The sequence below is a fragment of the Artemia franciscana genome, chromosome 4 (genome assembly GCF_032884065.1).
Source record: "Artemia franciscana chromosome 4, ASM3288406v1, whole genome shotgun sequence".
Lineage (NCBI taxonomy): Eukaryota > Metazoa > Arthropoda > Branchiopoda > Anostraca > Artemiidae > Artemia > Artemia franciscana.
Genome location: NC_088866.1, coordinates 16,518,136 through 16,535,854, shown reverse-complemented (window position 1 = coordinate 16,535,854; position 17,719 = coordinate 16,518,136). Strand labels below are relative to the sequence as shown.

Sequence of the window (17,719 nt, the reverse complement as noted above, 5' to 3'; positions counted from 1 at the left end):
TAGTGCGACTTTTGCAACGATATGGTAGCCTATGACGCTCAGTTTTGCATCTCTAACGCAAGTACTTTGTTTTTAACTATAATATCGATTATCAAAGTCACCTGGTTTTGGGGTAACTTTGACAACCAGCTTGAACCATCGGCCCTAGGACCGTCAGATTTGCCGTAAAACTTTTTATTGGTATCAAATGTATCAAAAGCGATAAAAACATCAGTTATTACAAAAATCATAGAAAAAACCTAACAAACAGCCTTCAAAACTGACCAAATCAGTTGCTTCAGTAAAAGAATATCCCTAGGGGATCATAAAACCGGGTGGACCCACCACAACACAAACTGACTAGAGGTTTTCGAGGTGCCATCGACCTCAGAAGGCGCTGGGAACACCATTTGTACCTGGCTTGTGTTGGCACAGTTTGTTTTTTCTGTCATCAAAAACTTGTAGCTCGAAGAAGCCACGGCCTCAGAAATGTAATTTCCAACTCGATGTCGATTCCAGCGTTTTTATTTTCATTCTTTTTCAGATTGAATTGTTTGTTAACTCTGGCAAGGTATTGTAGTGTGGACTTCTTTCCGGCCAAATTGATCACAACATAGTCCTCCGCCATAGCCTGGCCCTGTCTATCAGGGTCTTTTGCAGGTCCCATGCTGATATCAGAGTCCAAACCGTTGTCAAACTCAGGATCCTCTGATAAACCGTCAGAACTTACATCATATTGAACAAACTGTGAGGATTTTCTCTTCAAAGTCTTCAAATTCTTGTTTCTAGCACCTTGACGTTCGTCAGAAACAGTATCATCCGAGTCAGAGCCACCATTGTTTCTGGCACTCCACCATCCATCCACTCTGCGATCCCAAGGAAAGCATCGATATTTGTGCTACCACAGAGTCTACTCTTATATGACGTAAATAGCTATCTCCCCCTTCCTCCAACCAAATAAATCGGCTATTATAAAAAAAACATAAATTGAGGTTTAATTCAGACAAATTATTATTAATAAATGTCAAGGGTCTCATGTCAAGGGAATCAAGAGCTGAACCACCATCTGAAAGTGTCGTTTAGCCTTAAGATTCCTTAGAAATTTTATACGCAAAGTTTGCATAAATAATGTCAGAACATAACAACTGTCACCTTGCAGTATGTTCACAATATTGAAAACAAGCTAGAAAAAAATTTTCTTTGCAAGTTCGTATTTTATAGTTATGGAGCCTACAGTTAAAAGCACCAGTTAGTAGACAGTACTTGAAATCACGTAATTTATGAGCAGAAGAAAATTATTTATTTAAACAAAACAAAAACGATGTTACTTTCTTTTTGAAGATGTATTTTCTTTCGTTAGTATTTACGATCTTCATCATGGATGGTCTCCATTAATAAAAAAAATATACAACTATTTGACCCAGGCAAAGATGAGCACCATTATAAGAAGCTTCTTACTTCTAGGTTTGTTTTTCTTAATTTGCCGTTTCAGCTAAAATTAAGTGAAATCTAATAGTTTGAAATAGAACATTAAATCAGAGCTGTAGACTATCATTTCGTAAAATATTTTTTCAAAATTATAATATTTTCTTAGTAACCGTTTCAAATTATTTTCTCTTTTACAGTCGAGTCTTCATTAAAAAAAAAGTGACGCCGATATTTTGTTGAAGTGGATTTATATTTCTTTGAGTGTTAAAATTCAGTGAATAACGCAAATTAAAAGAGAATGCAAATAAGTTTCTATTTTTGTTTCAGTGTGGTGCCAGTGTCGGCCAGAGCTATGTTCCATCTATACAAGCATGCTATGAAGGTCTTGAAGGGAAGGCTCTTCTAAAGGATTACGGTGATGAAACTCTTTCCTTAGATCCTGCACTCACTTTCGTACCTTGGCTAATCTTCGATGGGGTAAGGCATTGTTTCAGAATAAGACGAGCTTAGCCTATTTTATTCAGACAAAAATCAATGTTAAATACGCCAAAGATTTTGGATTTATGCCAAAACAACATTCACAAAATGCCAAATTTTGTGGTTGTTGAGCTTAGCAAAGAAATATAAAGGCTAAAAACAAAAGCAAATATGTCCAAATATAAACTAAAATCTCTTTTGAAAAAAAAAACAATACTGAGAAGAAACATAAATTACTAAGAAAAGGGTTTGTTTTCCTTCCAGAAGGTCACAATTGCTATAATAAAATTTAAGAATTTATTAGGATCAAGCATCCAACTTCGATTGAAACAACCATATCAACTAAATAAAAGTAAACAGAAACAAGACTCCGAGCAATAGAGGTGATTAAGTAAATAGTGATTTGCCTCCCATATATTATTTTCTTTTCTCGGCCATTATCCAGAGAAGGATCAATTGAAACTTACAAGAAGGCTCATTTGACCGGGAATCGAAAGTTCTAGTGCCCTATGTAAGGACCATAATTTTTTGTAGGGGTTCTAGCAGCCCGCCTGCGTATTCTTCGTAGCTACGCTTGACGTCAGACCAACAATTAGTGAACATAGGCTATTTTGAAGTTTAGTCTGGACGTCAACAATCAAATTTGACCTAAAATCTCTTAAAATTTTAGTGCACTGTTACGGCCACCAGTAACAGTCACAAAGACAAAAATGTTCTTGAACCTTTCGAGGATGATATGAAGAGAGTGGTAAATTAATAAGAGAGGCCACTTAAGTCATTACTTTTGTAATAAAAACAGCACCAAACGCCATACAACCCTACCAATCAAAATAATACAATTAATTATAAATACAGAAATCATAAGATTAGATACTTCCTTATCTTTTATTTTTTATAACATCCGAGATATAAATGCCATTTTAGACAGAATGGTCATGTTATACTTTTAATTTATACCCACATTTCAATTAATGAATTTAATTTGTTTTTGTTTTGTTTTTTATGGTTCTGAGGAATACAGCTGGACTGTTAATGATGCATGCGTATTCAATTCAAACACTGCCCATGTTAAATGGCCAAAGTCTAATCACTTATCACATGCCAATTTTAACAAAAATATTAACACAACTACATCATCTCTGAATGACACGGTATGCTATGGGGGAGGGATAATGCGAAAATCCACAAAATTAAAAAAAATCTAATTTACATAAAGCTTGGAAGAGGTTGAAAAAAAAAACAAGCAAAAAAGCGTAACTAATGCATCATGTGCCCTGCTAACACTAAATCAACCCTAACTCCATCAATAAAAACAAAAATACCGTAATAATAGTAAATCTGACGTAATTATACATAAAAATACCAACATAAAAATTAAGGAAAGATACCGCTGGAAGTATTTTCAACTTAACATAAAACGGGGTTCATATGGACCGGGTGAAGGATTGAGGTGAAAGTCCCTAGCCATACTGGACTATAACACAAAACACAGGAGTGGATTGAACTAAAGTGTAATATACGGATTATACCCTTCAGGAAACAATGTTTAGGTTTTTGAATTCTGCCAACATTCGTAGTTGATTAATTTGAAACTTTCTCAATATGACCTTCAAATGACAGTGATTTATCAACAATAATACCAAGATGTCGAACGCTTGATTTCCACCACATTGAAAGGCTTCAAGCTTCAACTGAAGATCCATGAATAACGATTTCAGACCGTCTGAAAACTAAAAAACCAAACTTATTTTGATTAATGGTAATAGAGTCGTACATCATCGAAATGGATATCCCTTGATTAGTATCAGATAATGAAGAAACCAATAATTCAGTCGTTTTCGCACACACGATTGGAGCTGTGTCATCAGCAAATATCGGGTGAACAACGTTCATCTCTTTTGCCGTAAAGTCTGAAACTTTATTCACAAGTAACCGTTAAGAAGAAAAAATATCATTGACATGAATCAATAAGGGCCTGAAATAGATCCTTGTGGTACACCACACCCAATAAGCAATGGTTGAGACATTAATTCAAATATTATTATTCTCTTTGAACGACTAGAAAGAAACTAATGATCAAATTGAGAAATTTTCAAAACTCTACATCTTTGCAATTTCTCAACAAGTATAAAATGATCAACAGTGTTGAAAGCTTTAATAATGTCTGAAAATATTGCTGCAACTCAATAACCTTTATTGAGATATTGATTTATACAAATAGTTAAATATACTATTGCCTGTTCTGTATTCATTCCTTTCCTGAACCCAACTGATTAGGGGGTAATAAATCAAATTTCTCAATATTTCTTTAAAGTTATTTTTAATAAGATTTTCAATCAAACAGCCTTTAGGGTGAGTTACCGTAGTACAACCTACGATGATTAAAAGGCAATTTCGATTTTTTGAAAGCATTAAGAAAAATTTGATGCCTCAAGTCTCCTTCAGGATTAAGTTTTGGGTGCTTTTTGGGCTAGATATGATTTATTTAAAAAATGAACTACCACAAGCCTTGATTGGCCTACTCATAACTTGAGGCAACTTTAAAAATATCTATTTCGGATATAAAACTATTCTAGACATACGCTATGCAAATGGTTCGAATGTCATTGAAGTGTTATTTTTAGTGAAGTAAGTGAATCTTTTGGCGTTTTGGGAGTTAAGGGTACAAAATAGGTTTGAAAAGTAATTTTAAGAACACTAAGTCCTTTAGACTAGAAGTAATTGAGGATGAAGATGTGATGCTGGTAACGCAAAAATCGCTCAAGTAGATAGGTTCACTTTTACGTGAAAAATATTATTAATAAAGATGGCGCTTGTGGCTAAGATTTAAAAAGCAGAATAGCTATGGCACAGGATAACTTTTCAAGGTACCCTGTTTGAGAAGTTTCAAAGAGCAGGAAAATAAGTCTACAAACTAAGAGTAGAAAATTATAAGGCATGTCAATGCCAGTGGTCAAGTGTGGCTTTGAAATGTGGGTGTCTTGAAAAACTGGAAATTTTTGTTAAAAATTTTCGAAAGGAATTGTCTAAGGATAGTTGTAGGTACTCGTATTGTTGATGGCATATCAAACAATAAGTTGTAATGTGGTTCGCTTCCAATTACAGTGAATTTGATCTTCAGAAGACAAAATAAAAAGTGAAACTTTGAATAGGTTTGGGTGGAGGAGTAGCGTGTGCAGCTGTGTCGGCAGCAAGTAGCTTGACGCTGCTGTAGATTGTTAGTAGTAGTAATAGTAATAGGTGTGATAGTGACAGTAATAGTGGCTCATACTATCATTCAAAATATTTAAAACAGACGACAATTTTAAAACAAAGATTAAGATTTTTAAATAAAGATGTCAAGGATATAGCTTGTGCTTAAAACAAAAACTCATTCAAAATAGTTGTCAAAAATTCGTCAGACATAAAGCATGAAATATGATAAAAATACTTAAAAATAATGAAACAGTTTGAGTTTTTACATAACATGGAAACTTATTTAAAAACTTTGGAAGAAAATAAAAAGGAATAAGTGAGGAGAGTGTTAGAGATTACAGTAATCGGAGAAACTACTGGGATTGGTTCTTCATGTTTTCAGTAATGTAATGTACATGTCTGTACATATCTTGTTATTTAAAATTTTGAGAAGACTTATTTTGAGTAAATAAAATAAGACTTTTAAATAAATGCAGACGCTAGTCTCTCAGAATACTTTCTTCTATTGTACCTCGCTGGAAAAGTGTGCGTAGGAGTGTGCAGTTTGGTTGGAGGAAACGCATCATGCAGTAGATCTGGCTTATTTGATCAGAGGAGATCATGGGTATTTGGTCAGAGATGATCACGGCCATTTTTTCAGAGGAGATCAGGGTCATTTGGGCCATATTTTGGTCAGACTACTTGGAGCAACACCTAGAAAACACAGAGTAAAATTAAGATTATCCAAATAAAACTGTTGGAAAAAAACCTACTGTGCAAAAGAAGTACCAAAAACTCTCGAGATCCCTCTTCAGGTGGGTTTTGTGGTATATTTAAGTAAAACAAGTATTTTTTCCAAAGAAAAAATTTTGTAAAAAAAGTGGTTCATGTTTCTTTTTTTGGGTTCTCTCTTAGTTGCTTATCTCAATATCCTCTATTTTTCTTCAATTATAATTTCTATTTCTTTTTTAGGAATGGAATGAACAGAGTCAATGGAATGGATTTTTTGCCTTGAAATCAGAGGTTTGCAACCGCTTAACAGTGGCTCCAGCTCAGTGCCAAACGAAAAGAAACTAGTAGTTGAAATAAACTGTTCATTTTCTTTTGAAGTACCATATTATTTTATTGAATATATCTAATTACATAAAAGTTCATCTACAATTTTTGCTTCTCCCATCTTCTTCTCCCTTATTTCTCTCTCTCCCCTTCTCTTTTTTGCACCTTCTTCCTTCTTTTCCATCCCTGGGCAGTGAAACCGAATGAAGAAAGCAGAAAATAGGGAGGGAAGAAGCAAAAGCTCGCTTTTCAAAATCTAGGAGGAGGGGCAATTTTGTTATTTTTGGGATTTCACTATAAAAATATTAAAACGGGAATTTTCCAAAATCAAGGAAAGAGGGGGAGAAGCAAAAAAATTTAAGAGTAAAATTTTCCCTCCTCCCGGCACCCTCTCTAATTGCTGTCACTGTCATTAGGCCTCTCTCTCTCTCTCTCTCTCTCTCTCTCTCTCTCTCTCTCTCTCTCTCTCTCTCTCTCTCTCTCTCTCTTTTTATCTCTCTTTCAATAGTTCCTTGGTGTTATCAAACAGTTCGTGGTAACGAACTGTAGTAAGGAGCGACCCGGCTCAATAGTAAACGAAACCCTAAAAAACGGAATTTCGATGCTAAAAGATATATCAAAAGAAAAGGATTTTTATGCTGATTTCAAATATATAACTTTCATCAAATTTAGTCTTTGTCATCAAAAGTTACGAGCCTGAGAAAATTTGCCTTATTTTGGAAAATAGGCCCCCTCCCACGCTCATTTTTTTCCCAAAGTCAACGGATAAAAATTTTGAGATAGCCATTTCGTTCCGCATAGTCGAAAACCATAATAACTATGTCTTTGGGGATGACTTACCCCCCACAGTCCCTGGGGGAGGGGCTGCAAGTTACAAACTTTGACCAATGTTTACATACAGTAGGCTAATGGTTACTGGGAAGTGTACCGACGTTATCAGGGGGATTTTTTTTGGTTTGGGTGTGGGGTTCAGGGGAGGGGGCTATATGGGAGGATCTTTCCTTGGAGGAATATTTCATGGGGGAAGAGAAATTCAATGAAAAGGGCGCAGGAATTTCTAGCATTACTATAAAAAAAACAATGAAAATATAAACATGAAAAAGTTTTCTCAATCGAAAGTAAGGAGAAGCATTAAAACTTAAAAAGGAACAGAGATTATTACGCATATGAGGGGTTCTAAATATACTTTAGCATAAAGAGCGAGGTATTTAGGAGGAGATAAACACTTCACTCTTTATGCTAAATTTTTTTTTAATAATTTCAACTATTTATTCTACGGCCTTTCTGATTCAGGGGTCATTCTTAAAGAATTGGGATAAAACAAGATTTAGTGTGAAGAGCGAGTTATTAATGAGGGGACCAGCCCCCTCATATATATAATCAAAAATATAAGAATATAAAAGTTTGTTACGTAAGTTAATTCTTAAGTTACGTATTTTTTTTTACTAATAAAAACGTTCGTTAAGAATAAAAGATCTAGGTGCCTTTTTAAGTAACCGAAAAATTGGAGGGCAACAAGACCTCCTTCCCCACCCCTTATTTCTCAAAATCGTCTGATCAAAACTAAGAGAAAGCCATTTAGCCAAAAAAAGAATTAATATGCAAATTTCATTTTAATAATTTATGTACGGAGAGCCAAAATCAGACATGCATTAATTAAAAAACTTCAGAAATTAAATAAAAAAAACAAGTTTTTTTTAAATGAAAGTAAGGAGCGACATTAAAACTTAAAACGAACAGAAATTACTCCGTATATGAAAGGGGCTTTTCCTCCTCGACACCCCGCTCCTTGCGCTAAAGTTTGATTCTTTCTCCCAACTCTACTTTTTAAAACAATAAAAAACTTTAGCGTAAGGAGCGGGGTGTCGAGGAGGAAAAGCCCCTTTCATATACGGAGTAATTTCTGTTCGTTTTAAGTTTTAATGTCGCTCCTTACTTTCATTTAAAAAAACTTGTTTTTTTTATTTAATCAAAAAGAAGGAAAGACAGACTTTGACTAAACTAGACTGTATCCGGTCGTTATTTAGTTAATTGGCCCTCATTTCAAATGGATAGTAGCTGTGGTGACAGCTTTTCATCAGACGGGGCAAAAACAACCTTCGCGCGTTTACTGCCAAGAACAACACTTACCATATTTATCTTGTGAAACAACCTCTTCACGAAGGAGGGATAAGATTTGCCAAAAGGATACTATTCGAACACTTTCAAACAATATTACTGTTGGTCCTCCTCCAGAGTAATAGCTCCTCTCTTATGATGGAACGATAGTTTTGAACGTGGAACCTTATTTCTCATATATCGAAGTGCTGTGACTAGACATCGAGGCATCGAAGTATTAAAGCAGGAGTATATGGGGCGATAACCTCCGTCGCACTTAGAAAACTACCATTTTATAGAATAAAGCAGATCAATATAAATGCACCCTTATCAAAGGGTGCAAAAAAGGTTAATTTTAGTGCATTCAGTCCCAGAAGTAAGAAAAAAATTTCCTAAGAAAAAGGAAGGTTGGCTTTCAGATTAGATAACCGTTCTTTGCAATTAATTTAAGCTTTTATTGTAACAGTTCGGTATTTAATATATATTAAACTGTTGAATCTCAATCCACACTAACCTGAATAGCCTGTCACGAAAACTAAAACATTTGAGTCTAAAAATGTTAGTATCTGTTGAGTCTTAAAGCATCTTTTCCAATACCCTTAAAAGATCGACATATCTTTATTCTAATAGTTTTTTTCTTAAATATGCAGAATTTTTACCGTTGCTGTCACAAAATGAACCGTCTATACCTAAGGCTCATTTTGTATGGATTGTATATCAAATAGTTCGTGGTAACGAATTGTAGTAAGGAGCGACCCGGCTCAATAGTAAACGAAACTCTAAAAAACGGAATTTTGATGCTAAAAGATACATCAAAAGAATCGGATTTTTATGCTGATTTTAAATATATAAGTTTCATCAAATTTAATCTTTGTCATCAAAAGTTACAAGCCTGAGAAAATTTGCCTTATTTTGGAAAATAGGGGGAAACACCCCCTAAAAGTAACAGAATCTTAACGAAAATCACACCATCGCATTCAGCATATCAGAGAACCCTATTGCAAAAATTTCAAGCTCCTATCTACAAAAATGTGGAATTTCGTATTTTTTGCCAGAAGACCGATAACGGGTGCGTGTTTATTTGTTTTTTTTTTGTTTTTTCCCAGGGGTCATCGTAACAACTAAATGGTCCTTGAAGGTCGCAAGAGGGCTCATTCTAATGGAAATGAAAAGTTCTAGTGCCCTTTTTAAGTGACCAAAAAAATTAGAGGGCACTTAGGCCCCCTCCCACGCTCATTTTTTACCCAAAGTCAACGGATCAAAATTTTGAGATATGTGTTCTGTTCAGCATAGTCAAAAATCATAATAACTATGTCTTTGGGGATGACTTACTCCCCCACAGACCCCGGGGAGGGGCTGCAATTTACAAACTTTGACCATTGTTTACATACAGTAATGGTTATTGGGAAGTGTACAGACGTTTTCAGGGGGATTTTTTTTGGTTCGGGGGGATTGAGGGGAGGGGGCTATGTGGGAGGATCTTCCCTTGGAGGAATATGTCATGGGGGAAGAGAAATTCAATGAAAAGGGCGCAGAATTTCTAGCATTACTATAAAAAAAAACAATGAAAAAATAAACTTGAAAAAGTTTTTTCAATTGAAAGTAAGGAGTAGCATTAAAACTTAAAACGAAAAGAGATTATTACGCATATGAGGGGTTCTTCTCCTCCTAAATACCTCGCTCGTTATGCTAAAGTATCTTTAGTAATTTCAACTATTTATTCTACGGCCTTTCTGATTCAGGGGTCATTCTTAAAGAATTGGGAAAAACTTAAGTTTTAGTATAAAGAGCGAGGTATTAACGAGGGGACAAACCCCCTCATATCTATCTATATATATAAAAATAAGTTGTCTGTGTGTTGAGTGACGTCATGTTTGTGTGTCGACTGACGTCATGTTTGTCGACTGACGAAATTACAGACCGGGACATCGGGACACAAATGACGACCGGGACACTGGGACATCTATATATATAAAAATAAGTTGTCTGTCTGTCTGTCTGTGGATCAGGTGACGTCATGTTTCTGTGTCGGCTGACGTCATGAAATTAGTTGTCGTCATTTTTGTTATGACGATGCTTAGTATATTGTAAAACACATTAATTTGGTTAATAATATACCATTTAAAACACCAAAATGAACATGCTGGAGTAGTCACTCGGTGAGAGAGGGTCTCAGAACGGAGAATGAAGGTCCCAGGTTCAAATGCTGGTTAGGCTAAAAAAGGTAAAAAACTAAAAACTAAAAAAAAAACTGAAAAAACTAAAAAAAGGCAAAAACTACAAAAAAAAACTAAAAACTAATAAAAAAAATAAAAAAGCTAAAAAACTAAAAAAACTAAAAAAACTAAAAAAAGGTAAAAAACTAAAAAAACTAAAAACTAAAAAAAAACTAAAAAAAAGGAAAAAACTGAAAAATAGAAGAGAAAAAGAAAACTAATAAAATTAAGAATAAAAATAAAAAAAAATAAAAAAGATAAAAACTAAAAAAAAAGTAAAAAGAAAAAACGAAAAAAAACTAAAAAAGCTAAAAAAAAAGGTAAAAACCAATAAAAAACTAAAAAGAAAAAAAGGAAAAAAACTGAAAAAAAATTTCATCTAAAAAACTAAAAAAAACTAAAAAAGGTAAAAACTAAAAGAACTAAAAAAGAAAAAAATAAATGACGACACTCAAAGAGAAAGCGACCGGGACAAAAGGAATGTTCGATTAGCAATCAACAAAGCACCGGGACACAGGGAGTATAGGGAATATAAATGACGACCGGGACACTCAAAGAGAAAGCGACCGGGACACAAGGAATGTTTGATTAGCAATCAGCATCAGCAAAGCACCGGGACACAAATGACAACCGGGACACAGGGAATATAAATGACGACCAGGACAATCAAAGAGAAATTACATACCGGGACACCGGAACACAAATGACAACCGGGACAAAAATGACGACCGGGACACCGGGACACAGGGAATATAAATGACGACCGCGACACTCAAAGAGAAATTACAGACTGGGACACCGGGACACAAATGACGACCGGGACACAGGAACGCCGGGGGGCACAGGGGCATATATAAATGACGACGGGGAAACAGGAAATGTTCGATTAGCAATCACCATCAACAAAGCTCAAGGGCAATCATTAGAATAATGAGATATAGATCTGAATACAGATTGTTTTTCCCATGGACAATTATATGTTGCATGTTCAAGAGTCGGTAAACCTGACAATCTATTTATATGCACAGACAATGGGACAGCCAAGAATGTTGTATATTCGCAAGTTTTACGTAGTTACAAATATATATATATCTATCTCTATTCACAGGTGGGACACAGGGACACAACTACAATGGTACGTAGCTAATATGGCACGTAACGACTTACGCGCGCGGGAGGGCTTGGAGCTTCCCCACCCCTTATTTCTCAAAATCGTCTGATCAAAACTATGAGAAAGCTATTTAGCCAAAAAAAGAATTAATGTGTAAATTTCATTTTAACAATTTATGTGCGGAGAGCCAAAACCAAACATACATTAATTCAAAAACGGTCAGAAATTAAATAAAAAAACTAGTTTTTTTTAACTGAAAGTAAGGAAGTAGTTTTTTACTGTTTAATAAAGCAGAATTGAGAGAAAGAGTCAAACTTGGCGTATAGAGCGGGACGTAGAGAAAGGAACAGCCCCTTTCATGCACGGAGTATTTACTGGTCGTTTTAAGTTTTAATGTCGCTCCTTACTTTCAGCTAAAAAAACTAGTCTTTTTTATTTAATTCTAATAGACTCGTCACGTAAAAGTTGGACTTTAGTGTATAGTTTGAAGAGTTGAAGCATTCCTCTGCTAAACGAAGATGTTCCAGTATGTTGATTCGTCAGCTTACTGGTCAGTTGTTAAACATATACAAGCTTTTATCACCAAATTGGTAATAGGTAGATTTGAGCACGGCTCTGATAGCTCAAAAGATATTATATTTTTATTGGCTGACCTTGGATCAAAGGTCTATCAAGTCAAACTAGTCAAGAGCTATAGATCAGTGAGCTCGGTTTTCTTCTACCTTATATGGTTCACAAAATATTTGTAATAATCTGTTTCTTCCAAAATCTGTGCGAAGTTCTTAAAATCAAACTGTCTATAGTTTAACCCTACCAAGGTACAAATAAACTAGTCAATTCTTTTTACTTAGCTTTTTCTTTGCGGGGAAAAGGCAAATAATCAAATGATTTTTATTTCTCTGCTTACTTGGCAGTTATTAAATCTACATGGACTTTTTATCACCAAATGACAACAGATAGCTTATAGCTATTTGTATAGTGGCTATATCCTTTATGTTGACTTAAATGCTCCGTATATCAGTAATCATCTAGCCCCAATGGGAAAGGTTCACTTTTTCTTGAAATTTCAAATAGTTAGTTTATCATTAAGGGATTGCTGTGAAATTGTGTCCAACCCCCATTTTTAGAATTTAGTGACACCCTCCACTTATGTGATTGTTTTGGCACCATCTCTATATGTGAAAGCTACTTACATTAAGGGGGGTGAATCGTTGTCACTAAGCTATGTGTTATAAACAAATACAACTACTGTGGGTTTTATAACCTAGTTTCTCTGGCTCTGACCGTACATTGAGGTATAGCCACTGTGTGTCCTACCCTGACCTGTGGGCCTCTAAAACTCCGAGACTACATCAAAATTTGATTCCATTGGTGTCTGGACTTTGATGTACAGGAGACATTTTAATCTAGAATCCCTTAGGGGATGATTAAATTTTGTGGTAATAACATAAGAATTTATTCACAAATTTAAAGGCGTTTTGTATACAACGTCTAGGCGTTTGTATACATGTAAAGGCGTTTTGTATACAACGTCTGACAGTATTGTAGTGTTTGTATCAAAAATTCTGAAATGAAGTATTATTGTGATTTTTTTTGGAAAAATCTATTAATGTGTTTTTTTTTTTTTAACCGAGGGTCCTAGTAACGTTGATGATCCAGTTCTTGAAAATGAGTCTAATACATGCGGTAGTCAGATGAATGTGTTTTATATTTACTGGTATTCTAGCCAAATAGCCCACTACTACAGATTTCAGTTCCATTTGAATAGTCATTGGAGCAAAAATAGAATTTTGCTCGTCAGTTTGAAGTGTTCCATCACGGGGACGGGCACCGGGGCAAACGCACCAGCACGGGTGTTTTTTATTTCGACCCCACCCTGCACAGATAGAAACATTCCAGAGGATGTTCGATAAATGAAGGAGGGTTGGATTTAGATCTTCAGTCCGTTACTGCATAAAAAATGAATTGACGGTTTGAAAATTTAAGCTAAGAAATATGCGTTTTGAGGTTTTAAACTCACCCCCCTCCCCTCTGTAACACAGTCCATGACCATCTCCTCTAGTAGCTACATTCATTTTTTACAGATGCATATATGCCAAGAGACAAATTTGACACCATGTACCTGCACAGCATCTGTAACTGGAGGCTTAAAATCTACATCTTTAATAGCAAGTAAAATAAAATAAAAAAGAGGTGTTTTCTCAAGTTTTCTAAAAGTTGGAATTTTTTCATATTATTAACTTTTGATGGATAAATTTGAAATTTATCCTTCTGTAAAATTCTGTGAAACCTCTTCTGTAGGAGTCGGAGGAGGGCCAACAGTAATACTGACGCTTCCACTCTACTTCATATGTAAAACAGTCTATACAGGTTATGACTTGCAGGCTGTTTTCTTATAGCCTAAGGGAAACCGTTCCTGAGGATCCTCATACTTGGAATCTGCCAATACCGCTATTGCTCAATCACCACCAGAGGTTGCCACACTCAGTTTTAGGCTGGGGTATCCCGGATGAACACCAGAGGCTGCCACACTCAGTTTTAGGCTGGGGCATCCCGGATAAGCAACTGAAAAGGGTAACTTTTATGTTTACTCCAAAAACCAGCTTAATCTTTAGGGTCATCTTCTCCTGTAAGCTATATCAATATCAACATAGAGGGTTTTTTTCTTCTGAATCCAAATCGTGGCAAAACCCCATAGCCCGAATCTAGACTACAAATAATATATCTAGACGCAATATACTGGAAAGAACTTAACTATCAAGTTGTACCTACAAAAATGGCTTAAGAAAAACACAAGACAAAAAAGATCTCAAGGAGGCCCAAGACGCTCAAATATTTTGATCCAGTTTCCGTCAATCGATTGGCGTTTGCTTCAATCAAACTTCAATCACATTCCTTCAATTTTGGCCTAAGATAATCAAACACATTGCTTTTCATCAAAATGACTGATTCATTCAAACTTTTTATCAATCACCGTCAACCCTTTACTCAAGCGTTAATCAGGTTCCTAGACGGTCAATTATGCTTGAGTTAGTCAATTGACGGAAGTTTCTGATCAAAATCATGGACCGTCTACGGTCTCCTTACAGGAGGCCTGATTGGGTCTCGTTATCTACCTTAGTTCTATTCTAGGATTATGTATGGACGGAGAATAAAAATAAAGTAGTTGCGGGCATCAAGCCATGGGTAATTGTAGATAAAGTAAAGACAGTTAGTCTCGGCTGAGAGGCAAAATCTAGCATAAACCCTTTTTGAGATTGCATAAAAATGATACCATTTCACTTGTTGATAGACAAGTGTAATCATACAGCAAAATCAGCAAAATCGAGTGCATTGATTTTGATTTAAAATCAATTAGTTGTGGGCATCAAGCCATGGATAATTGTAGAAAAAGCCAAAACAGGTAGTCTAGGGCGAGAAGCAAATCTGGCATAAGCCCTTTTAAGAGTTTTATAGAAAATTATGTCAGGAATTTGAATTAAAATATTGATTTTGAGTCAAATTCAAGTACTTGGGGGCTCAAGCCATGGTAAATTGTAGAAACCACCAAGACAGATAGTCTCGGGTAAGAGACGCAATCTGGCATAAGCCCTTTTAAGGATTGTATAAAAATGACGTCATTTCATTTGCTGGCAGATAATTCTATCATTCATGTGTCCATATATCCTTTCTAGGGCAGAACTAAGCTGGATGGTTATAGAACTAAGGTATGATGTATCGGATTGATTTTAGGTTAGGTAATCTAGTCGGATTTCACTTGTTTCACCAGTCTAGTCTGGCTTATCTAGTCTGTCTAGTCTAGTGTGTCTATTCTAGTCAAGTCTATCTGGTCTGTCTAATCTTTTGAGCCTAGTTTGTCTAGTCTAGTAATTCTAGTCTTGCATCTTCTTTGAGGGTGCACCCCTCTGACATTCACGCAACAAACCCATGATATCGTAATAAATAAAACTGTTAAAGAGACATGAAAAGACCAGATGAATCTATTTGGCCCACCCCCTACGCTGAATTCTTTATAATCCAAGGTCCCAACAACTTCATTACATTCAATGGTTGGATTTAGGAAGTTTAACATTAGAATAAGATAAATCTCTAAGAAATAGGTTGAGCACAAACAAAGTCGCTCGACCAACTCTAGAGCATGCTTGAGCTTAGGCTGTTTTTGTGCTACCAGCACTAATCATATACCTTCTCATCATATTTTCATGGTACAATAACACCTTTTCTTAACATGGCTGTTACTTTTTCTGGAATTTTTTGTTTACCTCAATATCAGATATTAGCTCTAAAGCGTTCAACTAAAAATTCTTATCTTGCTCGTTTTCAAACAAACGTTTCAAGATAATTATCAGTTCTATTTATCTTCCTAGTCAAATTTCTCAAGCTTCACGGATATGTTGCGTGATCTTTGCTTGAGTTCGTGACTAACAGAATTATTCTATGATAGTTTAATTCTTAGCGTTGTAGAGTAGAATGGCTTTATTTTAATTTTGTTTTTGTATCCAAAAGCTATATCTGTTCACTCATAATCATTAAAATTTGAACAACACCTGTCAGAAATGACTTTGAATGCGTTTTGTTTCTTTTTTAGACGAATTACGAGTTCCATGTTCATAAATATTTTATTGTGATTAAAACTTTTATATTGATTGCACCGAAGAAAGTATAACGTTTTCGTATTTTATTATACAGTAGGCTCAAAAGTCAAGATTGAGATCCAAGATAGACATGCTGAATTTGTTGTTTTAAGGTTATAGAAAAAGAGAAAATCCAAGCGATTTTCAACTTGTGTCACAATAGCAGAGGTTTTTATTTTGCTTGTTATTTATGTATGTAATCGAGGCTATATGTATTTTAGAAGTTCCTCCAAATAATACCTTTCTTATGAGGGACTGATCGGTTTTCTGACCCTTTCCGTACATGAAATAGTCCCCGACAAGGTATTTTTCCGTAACAGATGGTACGCAGGTGTGGCGCTGAATGTAGAATAGCGTGTGGGAGTTGACATTAGCTTCCAAATGAGCCTTTAATCGTCTCACTATGACTTCGAGAAGATGCCAAGTCTCTCTTTCCCACATGTAAAGGGTGTAATCTTTAACTATAAGTATGTAACTTTTATCACCTCGTGAGCCATTTTTATTATTATTGAGTACTCGTGTTGCTTTCATAAAAATATTTTAAAATACGGCTTCTGTCGTGAGGAACTGATATATTACATGCCCTTTATTTAGTACAATCACTTTGTAGTATGGACCTGGTACCTCTGTTTGAAAGAATCAATTGATAGCTTTGATGGAATAGTCACTCAGCAATTCAAGGTCAAATAAAGCTATTTTGAAGTAATCTTTCTTTGGTGTTTTTTTTCCATATATTTAAAGTAAGCTGTGGGACAAAACACGTTTAGTCTTTCCATTTTTGAAAATGATTTTTTTGGAAATGCAAAGAGATAGAAGCTCCATAAAAGAAGGGGACTGGAGCCTCCAAGTCGAACGTAATTTTCAGAGGATATTATTGTGGTATTTGGAGTAAATCACCAAACCACTGGATTTTGTAGGATATTGGATTTTTTACCACAACAAAAGAGAGAATAATGATGATTTTTTCCCAAGACAGTGAACCAGCCAAAACCTATTTGAATATGTCGGCCCTATATCTAAGGGCCGTCTTCAGCAAAAGAAAATAAAAAAACAATAAAACACTTAAGATAAAAAGTTCTACGATAAACAAAAAATCTCTTTTCTAATTCTTCTTCCATTTATATTTGAAAATAAACTTTAAACAAAATTCTATGTATCTATTCCCTTAAATTTTCTTTTTATACAATCAACACACAAATGACCACAATTCACATAGTTAAAATTTTGACCTTGAGTAGAATGATGGGCAATTTGCTTATTTGAAGTCTTTTAATAGCTAAATATTTCATTTCTAGGTTGATATTCCAAAGAATCATAAAATTTTACAAATAAGTACTTGGGATCACTGAAATAAACGGTCACATATGTCCCACGTGATCCCATACAGTCATAATTGATTACATAATATTTCTTTCTTTTTTTATATTACTTAGTAAATTATCTCGAGAAAAAAACACCTTGAAAATAAGAAATATGACCTAATTCATTCAATATATGAATATTTGTTAATGGTATTATGTGATTTTTTATTCTTTCTGACAGTCTTC

At 35.0% G+C, this 17,719-nt stretch overlaps 1 protein-coding gene and 1 long non-coding RNA gene across 3 annotated transcripts in view; one reads left to right on the top strand and one right to left on the bottom strand.

The window, feature by feature from the left end:
- Positions 1 to 6,219, top strand: part of LOC136026068 (GILT-like protein 1) — a 35,298-nt gene extending 29,079 nt beyond the window's left edge. For both annotated transcript variants that reach the window (XM_065702261.1, XM_065702260.1), the window contains exons 4-5: positions 1,735 to 1,884; positions 6,031 to 6,219. In XM_065702261.1, the coding sequence (XP_065558333.1) occupies positions 1,735 to 1,884; positions 6,031 to 6,135 (255 nt within the window). In that variant the 3' untranslated portion in view covers positions 6,136 to 6,219. The remainder of the gene's footprint in view (positions 1 to 1,734; positions 1,885 to 6,030) is intronic.
- Positions 2,168 to 17,719, bottom strand: part of LOC136026071 (uncharacterized) — a 51,623-nt gene continuing 36,071 nt past the window's right edge. The window contains exons 3-4 of the long non-coding RNA XR_010617195.1: positions 5,591 to 5,772; positions 2,168 to 3,614 (exon numbers count right to left, since the gene is read on the bottom strand). This is a non-coding gene — a long non-coding RNA (uncharacterized LOC136026071). The remainder of the gene's footprint in view (positions 3,615 to 5,590; positions 5,773 to 17,719) is intronic.